We start from the raw sequence: 11520 nt of genomic DNA, 5'->3' as shown, positions 1-11520 counted from the left end.
AGAGAGAGAGAGAGAGAGAGAGAGAGAGAGAGAGAGAGAGAGAGAGAAGTATCAATAAAAGCTTAAAAAAAGAAAGTCAATACTTCAAAACATGCCTTTCTTTTAGATCAACAGCAATGATGACAATGGTGTACTCAATGGGAAATGGAGTGAGGGTTATGATGATGGAATTAGCCCCTTTGAATGGAATGGCAGCGTGGCCATCTTGAAGCAGTGGTTTGCCACAGGGGGCCAGCCTGTGAAATATGGACAGTGTTGGGTCTTTGCAGCTGTGATGTGCACAGGTAAGCAGTTTGGAGGTAGAGTGGACCTGGGTCATCGATTCACCCTGTTTTGAAAGTTATTTTGAAAATATTATGATTATTTAAATAACTTCCAAACTCTTTCCATTTTGGCTTCATCCATAGGATTTTAGAATTTAGAGCCAGAAGGGGATTTAGGGAATCCTCATTTTACAGTTGGGGAAATTGAGGTTCAGAAAATTAAACCAAAAAAAAGAAACCAAAAAATTTTTTTTAAATTTTAAAAATTAAAAAAAAGAAAATTAAACCATTTATCTAAGGTCAATAGTAAGTAGCAACATCTAGATTTGAATTAGCAATCTAAGTAAGTAGCAACGTCTAGATTTGAATCTTGGTCCTTTGACTCCAAATCCAGTGCTCACTCCACTATCTTATTCTGTATTCACATTAACCAACATCCAGAACCATAACTAGAGTAGGTTGGGGGCTTTATCTAGGGTGCTGAAACTTTGAAAGTATTGACTATCTTAAATAATGATTTGAAGAGACTACAATTTAAAAATTTGTTACATTTGCTTGTTGACAGTTCATGTATTCTTTCAGCATCATAGATTGATAATTAGAGCATTTATTAGGTATGATTATGTTCCAGGTACATAGAAACAACCGAACTCATCACTTAGCAAGAATAATTAGTTAAAATAAGAAGGTCCTCATTATTAATAGTATTCATCTGTAGCACATAATAATTATTTCCCCCTCGCATTCACTAAATTTGTCTTCACTGCTTTTTATATTATTTTCACATCATGAATTATAAAGAGGGCAGCTTGTCCCAAACACCAAAACTGCTGCTTACAGCTCTGCAAACATCATGAATTTTCATTTACCAATGTATTTACATCTGAAATGTTCCATCTTTGTCCTTAGCCTTCAAATGCCTGACCCAATTTCAGAAGTCAGTTTTGAAGGGGAAACAGTGTTTAGCATGATGCACTGGAAAAAAATGCCAGTCCTAAATTCAAACTCTGGCTTCACAATTTATTACCTAGGTGACCATTCAGCAAGCTAATCCCATCTCTGGGCCTCAGTTACAAATTAAGGGGATTAGATTAGGTAGTCTCTAAAGTCCTTTGAGGGTGATATAGCGAGGCATAAACTTGATGGGTGATGACATATTACATTAGAAGAAGGGAGGTCTAGAGGTCTAGAAAAGCTATTTACTAAGAAAGGGGTGATTATTTTTGCTGTTGTTCAGTAATTTCAGTCATGGCTCTTTGTGACCCCATTTGGGGTTTTCTTGTCAAAGATACTGGAGTGGTTTACCATTTCCTTCCCTAGTTCATTTTACAGATGAGAAAACTGAGGCAAAGAGGGTAAAGTGACTTGCCCAGGGTCACACAGCTACTAAGTGGATGAAGCCAAATTTGAACTCAGGAGGATGAGTTGGACTTTAGGCCTGGTGCTCTGCGCACTTCAATGAAGGCAAAGAAGAAACGGGCTTGTGCGATAGAAAAAGGAGTAAGCAACAAAGAAAGAAGTAGAAAAAAGGAAGTTGTAATCATAGCTCACATTTATCAAGAACATGGTGGTTCACAGAGTGATTTCCTTGTAATAATTCTGTGAGATTTTAGCGCAAGTATCATCCCCACTTGACAAATGAGAAAACTGAGACTCAGACAGATAAAGAGTTCACGGTCATACATCTAGTAAGTGTCAAAACTATGACTAAAAAACCCAAGTGTTCTAACTCCTAAATTCAGTCCTCTTTCCATGACATAATGCAACTAAGACCTGGGAAAGACCACAACTTAAAGGGCCAAGGTCTCCCATCGCATCTGGGGCCATCTCCAGTTGTCCTGATCTATATCTGGCCTCTGGACCTAGATGGCTCCAGCGGAGAGAGTAAGGCTGGTGATTTTACACAGTCCTGCCTCACTTAAATCCAATTCACTTGCAAGTTATGGCATCACCTCCCTGATACCATGGTCATCTTTGAAAACAAAGAATAAGCAGCAATAATAGCTAAAGAGACGAAGGTGGGGCAGAGTCTTGAGGGAGGCTGCAGAATGAAGTAAGCCATGGATGGAAGGTCTTCTGTCTTTTTCCTACCCCACACTCTCCACAGTTACCTATCTCCTTTGACTGACTTCCCCACTGCTATCAATTCCCATAGTGGTGAAAAGCAACACAGACTCTCTGCCCATGTATCAATGTCTCCCATCTTGGGCTCAGCCAGGAAATTATTTCTTTGGCTGTCTGAGAAAAGAACAAGCAGAGATACATCAAGAATCCTTGGCTCTCTCTCTCACAAAAGCTCGGTTTAACCAGGTCAGCACACAAATTAATATATTTTGAGGTGGTAAGTCTCCCCTGCCAAAATCTGTCCTGAAAAATAGCAAAGTATTTGGAATAGTAAGATCTAGAGTTGGAAGGAAACTTAGAGGTCATCTAGTCCAGAGGTTTCAAACATTCCCAAGTGCAGCCTTAACCAGATTAAAATATACTTGGGAAATATTTAACAAAATAAACAGAATTACAATAAACCTAGATAATATTGCATTTCAGAACTAAGTCAATGTGCATCCAGCAGAGATGTTTGCATCAGTATCCCCCATTTCTATTTGAGTTGGACATAACTGATCTAATCTAGGACTCATTTTACAACTGGGGAAACTGAGACCTGGAGAGGTTAAGTAGCTTGCTTAAGGTCACACAAGGCAGTAAGTGGCAAAGATGTGATTCAAATTCAGGTACTATGACTCCAAGTTCAGCACCCTTTCTGTTTTCCTTATAACAGCCCTGTAAGGTAAATAGGGCAGGTATGATTATCCCCATTTTACACATAGAGAAACTGAGGTCCAGATAGGTTATAAGTCTCATGGGTAGAAAGTGGCATAAGGCTCTACATCAAGTATTTTCATTCTCAATCTATGTCTGGATCCTTCTTTCCTGACAGTTCAAAGCATGGGGTTCCTTGGTCAACTGTCTCCTTCATTCCTTTTTTTCCTGTGGCTTAACTATGCTAAGACTTCTTGTCCCTTAAATGGGGGTAGCATGCAGGGTCAGGTCTCCACTCTGCCACTGCCACCAGGAAAATATGGACTCCCTACCCCTTTAATTCCCAGAAAAAAGCCCAGACCCACAAAAGAAGGATAGTGCTGATCTCATCCACAGGGGTTAGTGATGGGAAAGTTTCAAGCCTACTGCTTAGGAGAAGAAGAAACAGTCCCTAACCCCATCTGAGTACCTTGGACTTGGAAAATATAAATGGAGGGAGCCTTCAGAAGGGGAGATAAGACAAATGGCACAATTAATCCTCTAAATCATTGGAGTAAGGGTTTGAGGAATTGAATAGTATGAATCACACAGAAGATTGACTGGTGAGTTGACAAGTACAGTCTGATCAGGAGGAAGGCAGGTTATCTCACATCCAGGGGCAGATTAGAGAGGGCACCAACTTGGCTGGGTGTGGATTTAAGAAAATGGGTGTCTTAGCCTGAGTGATGAGAGGTGGGGTGGTGTCAGCGAGGGAAAATCATGCAAATTTTATAGTCCAATTAAAATGTTTATGAGGATAAACCTGGGAGGCAAAAGAATATTTTATCCCACATGGCTTGGCTATGGCCCTACACTCCAATCAAACTCCAGAATTCCCTGATAGGACTGTCTAATTATATCTATATCTACAATATATACATTTACATATGTGCACATATGTGTGTATATATGTTACATGTATATAGAAAAGACATATAATATATACACAGAGGGAAGACAGAGGGAGAAGACAGAGAGACAGAGACAGAGTGAACAACCGCATGATATAAGAAATAGAGATTTTGCCTCAGAGGTAGGAAGGCCCATGTCCAAATCCAAATGTGTCTCTGACACATGCTGACTGGGAGATTCTCAACAAGTTGTAACCTCTCAGTGACCTACACGATTTTTTTAGACTATAAGTTGTAGAGAAGATCCTGAGTCTAGTTTAAAAAAAATTTTTTTTTCACAGAGGCTCAGAAAAGGTGGGAGTGATGAGACAGACTCAGTTTTACTCCTTTGGAGACTCCTGCCCCTGCTACCCAATACAGTTGAGTACAATCAGATTTAGAGCTGGAAGGATCCTTGAGAGGTCACCTAGTCTAACACCCTCATTTTATTTTTGGACTAGAAATATAATTTCATCGGTTTGGGGATCTTCAGTCAGTCAGTCAATAAGCATATATTGTCCTACTATGGACCAGGCACTGTGCTGCAAGATTGGGATACCAAAAAAAAAAAAAAAAGGTAAAGAAACAAACAAACAAAAAAAACAAACAAAAAAACAAGCCCCGGCTTCTGAAGGAGCTCACAGTCTAATGGAGGAGACAACATGCAATTTATGTACAAAGGTATGTTTGGGATAAATGACAGATCATCAATAGAGGGAAGCCAGCAGCATTAAGAGGGATCAGGAGAAGTTTCTCCATGAGGCTTTAGCTGGGACTATTGTGTTGCTCGTCCTTCATTTGCAAAGAGGACCAGTGACATCAAGGGTGATGTCTTGATTTCTGAGTGAACTGGAAGGAAGCCAGGGAGGCCAGGAGGCCTAGGGAGATGAGCAGCAAGATAAATCCAGGCACAGAGAACAGCCTGCCATAATGGAGTGCTGTGTGCAAGAAACAGGAAGAAAGCTGGTGTCACTGGATCAAAGAGTACCTGGAGGAAAGTAAGGTAGAAAAAGACCAGAAAAGTAGGAAGGGGCCAGTTTATGAAGGGCGCTGTATGCCGGAGGATTTTATATTTGATCCTGGAATTGATTAGGAGGCATTGGAGTTAAATGAATAGGGAGGTAATATGACCAGACTCTACCATGTGAAAACAGCAGTGATATAAAAATAAAAACAGTCCCTTCCCTTGGAGAATGTATATTCTACCTTGGGTGCTACAGATTATATATAGGTTATTGTTGTTTAGCTGTGTCCAACTCTTTGAGAAAATCCCCATTTGGGGTTTTCTTGGCAAAGATACAGGAGTGGCTTGCCATTTCCTTCCCTAGTTCATTTTACAGAAGAGGAAACTGAGGTAAACAGGGTTAAATGACTCGCCCAGGGGGGCGGCCAGGTAGCACAGTGAGTAAGAGCACCGGCTCCAGTGTTAAGAAGACCTGGAGATCGAATCCCGGGCTCAGACACTTAGCACCCACCCAGAAACACCTGGCTGTGTAACCTTGAGTAAGTTACTTAACACCAATTGCTTAGGGGCGGCCAGGTGGCTCAGCGAGTAAGAGCACCGGCTCCAGTGTCGGGGTGACCTGGATTAAATCTGGGCTCAGATACTCAGCACCACACCCAGAAATAATAACTAGCCGTGTAACCTTGAGCAAGTTACTTAACCCCGATTGCTTTTAAAAAAAAAATGACTCGCCCAGGGTCACACAGCTACTAAGTGTCTGAGGCTGGATTTGAACTTAGGAAGATGAGTCTTTCTGACTCCAGGCCTGGCCTCTCTATCCACTGTGCCACCTAGCTTCCCTACAGCCACAGATAAGTAAATACAAGATGATTTGAGCAAGGAGAGAGTACTTATAGCCAGAGGCTCAGGGAAAGGTTCCCAGAGAAGGCAGGAGCCCTTGAGATGATCCTTGAAGAAAGCTAAGGGTTCTAAAAGTTAAAAGGGAAAGGAAGTTAAAAGGGAAAAACAGCAGAAGCTGTTTTTCATACATGCCACATATCACAACAGATCTCTAGCCTAGTCTCTCTTCTCACTAGAAGCTGTCTCCATATCTGGTCACACTTGGTTTTACCTGGATATTTCATAGGAGCATAGATTTAGAGCTGGAAGGGAGGGTCTCTAGATGTCATAGAGTACAAGCCTCTTATTTTACAGATGTGGTAACCATGCAGTGAGTTTAAGTGACCCCAGATAACACAGGGTTTGAGATTTAAACCTAGGTCCTCAGATTTAAAATCCTATGTTCTTTCCACTACATGAGGGTACCACTATTAGGGGTGGGGAACCTTCAGCCTTGAGGTCACATATGACCTACTAGGTCCTTAGTATGGCCTTTTGACTGAGTCCAAGTTTTACAAAGCAAATTCTTTTTTTTTTTTTGCTTTTTGGAGGGCAATTGGGGTTAAGTGACTTGCCCAAGGTCACACGGCTAGTTAAGTGTTAAGTGTCTGAGGTCAAATTTGAACTCAGGTCCTCCTGACTCCAGGGCTGGTGCTCTACTCACTGAGCTACCTAGCCGCTCCAGCAAATTCTTTTAAGTGGATTTGTTCTGTGAAGTTTGAATTCAAAGGGCCATACTTGAGGATCTAGAGGACTGCATGTGACCTCAAGGCCTCAGGTTCCCCACCCCTAATCTAGACCCATTCTGTTCATCTTATAACAGGAGAATGGGGGATGAAAGGGAAGGAAACAAGCATTTATTAAGAACCTACTGTATGCTGGCCACTGTGCTAAGCACTTTTTAAAATATTGTCTCGTTTGGGGCAGCCCTGGAGTCAGGAGGACCTGAGTTCAAATCTGGCCTCAGACACTTAACACAAAAACTAGCCATATGACCTTGGGCAAGTCACTCAACCCCAACTGCCCTCCAAAAAGCAAAAAAAAAAAATTGTCTCATTTGAATTTTTTCTATAAGACAGGGTCAGAGGAGCCCAGGAGACAAGAATACATTTTCCCATGTTTTATGAATTGACTTAGATTTTTTTATACTTTCATTGTTGTTGTTCATCTATCTAAGAAGACCAATGACATCATGGGGTGATGTCTTGACTTGCTCATGAATTGGATTTAAATGAGGCAGAGTTGCACAGTCATCAACCTTACTCTCCCTTCCAGAGCCCAGTTGCAAGATAAAAGTCAAGACAACTTTTTGCACATTAGTCATAAAGAGGAGATGGTACTATCAATGACTTTTTACACTTCTGAAAACTCTTTCTGGTAGCCACATGTTATGGGAATTTACCCAGACTGTTTTGGGAAGAATCTGACCTTACACATGTAATTCACTCAAATTACTCTGTTCTCAAATATCTTGAACTCAGTATTACTTAAAGTCTCACTAATTTTTCATATTTCGACTTTACTATGAAGTTGACTTGCCAGGAATGTATACTGATTGGCCAAGGCTTTTGCTTCCATTTGCATTTTTCGGCCTCCAAAGCATGCTGCCCAAGCTTTCTTTCAGAGTGGACCCCTTGCCAAAGCACTTACTGTCATGTCTGAAGTCATAAGTCATCTAGGGTGGCTTAGATTTCTTCCTGATTTTTTAATTCTCTAACATACCAGAGACTTCTTATAGGATCTTAAGAGTTGAAAGGGATCTTTAGAGACCCTTGGATCTTAGGATTTTAGTCCTAAAGATCAGCTAATCAATTTTCCTTATCTTAGAGACAGAAACACTGGGTTCCAAAGAGATTAAGTGACTGTATTAAGTGCTGAGGATACAAATATCCCTGCCCTCAAGTAGTTTACATTCTATTAGGGAAGAGAACACACAGGAGAGGTGGTGGCCAGGGAGGACTGTTTTGGTAGTCATAATGTGATTTCCATTTTCAAAACCAGAGTGGGAAAGATGGGAAAAAGTTACATTTGCAGCCTCATATCAACCATATCACCCTCGTGATGTATATTCCTTGCAGTTGTGCAACTAATTGTCTGATCCCAAGTTCAGGAACTATTAAATTAGCTCTTATCTGATCCATCCTGTTAAGATATTATTGGATTTTGACTTCCATCATTCAACATTTTATATTTCCCTCCTGGCTTCCTGTCATTTGAACATTTAACAAGCGGGTCATTTGTGCCTTCATAAAAGTAACTGATAAGTTGGATGGAATAAGGTTAAGGACAAAATTTTGTGGCACTCCACTAGATAGCTCCTACCATTTTAATCACCTCTCTTTAGATTTGGTTTATTCATTAATTCCTGCTTTGTGAGTTTGGGTGTTCAACTACTTCTGAACCTATCTAACACATTATTCTTTCTATCTTGTCTGCAAGGATACTATGAAAGATTTTGTTAAACACCTTGTTGAAATATAAAAATATTACATCTATGGTGTTTCTTTGGTCTACCACTTTAATAACATTTCTACCCAATGGAATTATATAAATTAAGTTTAATCCCCCTATATATCACAGTCCTAATATCTAGAGGTAGTTTTCAGTCTTTCCTGCTTTCTTTTGTCCAAATATGTCAATTCCTTCTATTATTTCTAATCTGCTCAATTAAATTTAATAAGCATTAAGTATCTACTGTATAAAAAGCTAGGTGACAGATAGGTGATGCAGTGAACAGTGCCAGGCCTGGAGTCAGGAAGACCTAAGTTTAAATCTGGCCTCAGACACTTACTAGGTGTGTGACCCTGGGCAAGTCACTTAATCCTGTTTGCCTCAGTTTCCTCATGTATAAAAGAGCTGGAGAAGGAAATGGCAAACCACTCCAGTATCTTTGCTGAGAAAACTCCAAATGCACTCATGAAGATTCAGACACAACTGAAAGCAACTAAACAACAAAAAAATTCTAGCATATAACTCAGTTCACAGGTAAGAGAAGTCATAATGGGGCGGCCAGGTGGCTCAGCAAGTAAGAGCACCGGCCTCAGTGTTCGGATGACTTGGGGATCGAATCCAGGCTCAGATACTTAGCACCACACCCAGAAATAACTGGCTGTGTAACCTAGTGAGCAAGTTACTTAACCCCAATTGCTTTAAAAAAAAAAAAAAGAGAGAGAAGTCATAGTTACTGGGCTACATCTATTCTTTTTAGGGAAGATAGGTGGTTGAGTGAATAAAGTGCTAGGCCCAGAGTTGGAAATGACTAAACAACAACAAAGAGTTGTTTAATCTATGGTGATTTGGGTTTGGGATTGAGTTCCATTTTAGTCCTCAAACAATTACTAGATGTGGAACCATGAGCAAGTAATTTCTTCTCCCAAGCTCAATTTCGCTAATGAGAAAAGTGTTTTGCAAACCCCAAAGCACTATAAAACTGTGGGTCGTTGTTTGTTTTGTTTGCTTTATTTCACCTCTCCTCCACCTACCGTTTGTTGTTGTGTCATTTTCTGTCCAACTTTCATGACTCCATTTGGGGTTGGTTTTCTTGGCAGAGATACTGGAGTGGCTTAACATTTTCTTTTCTAGCTCATTTGACAGATAAGGAAACTGAGGCAAACTGAGGGTTAAGTGACTTGCCCAGGGTCACACAGCTAGTAAGTGTCTGAGGCCAGATTTGAACTTAGGAAGGTGAGTCTTTCTGACTCCAGGCTCAGCACTCTATACCCTTCATCACCTAGCTGCCTCTACCCAGAGATGTAGGCATTTGTCTATAGGTTCCACCCATTTATAGACACATGGATTTCTCTAACACTTGAGAGTCACCTGATTCCATGTTTGCAGTTCTGGTTCTTGGTTTACCCTTCCTTGAGGGATCTGAGTGTTTGCATTGGATAAGAAAACTAGACTATGATATCACTACACTACAGACTGTTATCTAATATATAAGATATTCCAGCCTGAAATTTCCATAAATTTGAGTCTTCTGGTTTTAGCAATTGAATTTGTTTCATATTTTGCTAATTTGGCCATTAAAATTCTGTCTATCAAGTCAAACAAAGGATACCCATATGGCAAAATTTCAGTCATGCCTAACTCTTTGTGACCCTTTTGGGATTTCTTGAGAAAGATACTGGAGTGATTTGTCATTTCCTTCTCCAGCTTATTTCACAGATGAGGAAACTGAGGCGAACAGGGTTCAGTGATTTGCCCAGGGTCACACAGCCAATAAATGTCTGAGGCTGGATTTGAATTTGGGTCTTCCTGACTCCAGGCCCAGAGTTCTATACACTGTACCACTTAGCTGCCCTATATATAGGGATATATATGTACATATGCATGAATATATACATACATATATGTGTATGTGTATATAAAATATGTCATTTATGCTATAGGTACATATTACATATAATAAAATAGAGGATGTAATAATAATTAAACCATAAGAAAATCTGAATGCATCTAGATAATTATTATTGAGAAATTCAGGGTAATTATCCCATTGGAATGAAAGGAGAAGGACAAGGAGATGGGGAGGAGCAGAAGAGGAGGCAGAGAGGGCCTGTGATTTTACTGGTACACGACACTCCCTCTCCCAAAGAACGTCACCATCACCTGCACAAGTTAAAAGTCCCGGAGAGCTATCCAGGGCACTGAGAGGTTGAGTGTCACAGCCTGGATGACGTGTCTGAAAATTATCTTTAAATAGATGATTCAACAGTGTTGGACTGATGCTCAAGAGACACCTGAATTCACATCCTAGTGCTGATGCTTGCAAGGTGTGTGGACGAATCACTCAACCTTTCTGAGCCTCAGTTTCCCCATCTGTAAAATAAAAGAAATAATCATTTGCAACCCCTACTTTACAGGGTTGTTTTATAGAGAACATTTTTGTAAACCTTAAAGCCAAATAAACTGAGTTATTATTATATCCATCCAAAATGTAAGGTGTTATGAGTCACATAGCCCTTCAGCCTTGCCTTTGCAAGCACGAGAACTGAGAGTCTACAGAAAGCAGCTCACAGTTAAGGGCAATTCAACGAGTGAGTATTTATTGAGCACTTACTCTGTACTCTGACAGTATTTGATGCTCAGATGTCAGAAAGCTTCAAGGTGATGCAGGTGCCTAAGATGTCACAGACCTACTTAATAGCAACTAAAGGCAGCCTCCTATCTAGGGTATGTTGAGTGAGTGATTGGAAATTGTCTAGGAATGGAGAAGGGGAGAGTGTGGACAGTGATGGAGAGTTTGAATCTGTGATAAAAGTAAGAGTAAGAGTGCTGGAGATTGATTCCAACTCACTGAAACTGTGGAACAATGGATAGAGCTCTGGACCTGGAGTTGGAAGTCCTGAGTTCAAATGTGACCTCAGACAACTTACTAGCTGTGTGACCCTGTGCAAGTCACTTAACTTTATTTGCCTCAGTTTTCTCATCTGTCAAATGAGCTAGAGAAGGAAATAGCAAACCACTCCAGTATCTTTACCAAGAAAACCCCAAATGGGGTCAAGAAGACATGATGGACAAGAGAATAAACAAGGAAGACTTCATGGAGTGTTACTTCATTTGGATGTTGAAAGGATGATGTCATATTTGCTATTTCTTTATTTCATTTTCTTTTAAAATAGATTTCTGTTGACACATTTTGTTTTTACAGTCTAGATTTCAATCAAATATTTACTAAGCACCTACTAGGAACTGCACTAAGTTCTGGGTATTGAAAAAAAAA

General features: G+C 40.2%; 1 protein-coding gene across 2 annotated transcripts in view; it reads left to right on the top strand.

Annotated features, from left to right (window-relative positions):
• TGM5 (transglutaminase 5) overlaps positions 1 to 11520 on the top strand; it is a 59184-nt gene that overhangs the window by 24755 nt on the left and 22909 nt on the right. For both annotated transcript variants that reach the window (XM_069105695.1, XM_069105694.1), the window contains one exon: positions 107 to 284. In XM_069105695.1, coding sequence (XP_068961796.1) covers positions 107 to 284 — 178 coding nt within the window. The remainder of the gene's footprint in view (positions 1 to 106; positions 285 to 11520) is intronic.

Source organism: Petaurus breviceps, unplaced genomic scaffold (assembly GCF_028583685.1).
Source record: "Petaurus breviceps papuanus isolate PSGF00001 unplaced genomic scaffold, PetGlider_PUasm1.0 77, whole genome shotgun sequence".
In the NCBI taxonomy this organism is placed as follows: domain Eukaryota; kingdom Metazoa; phylum Chordata; class Mammalia; order Diprotodontia; family Petauridae; genus Petaurus; species Petaurus breviceps.
This window is presented reverse-complemented; position numbering and strand designations above follow the sequence as displayed.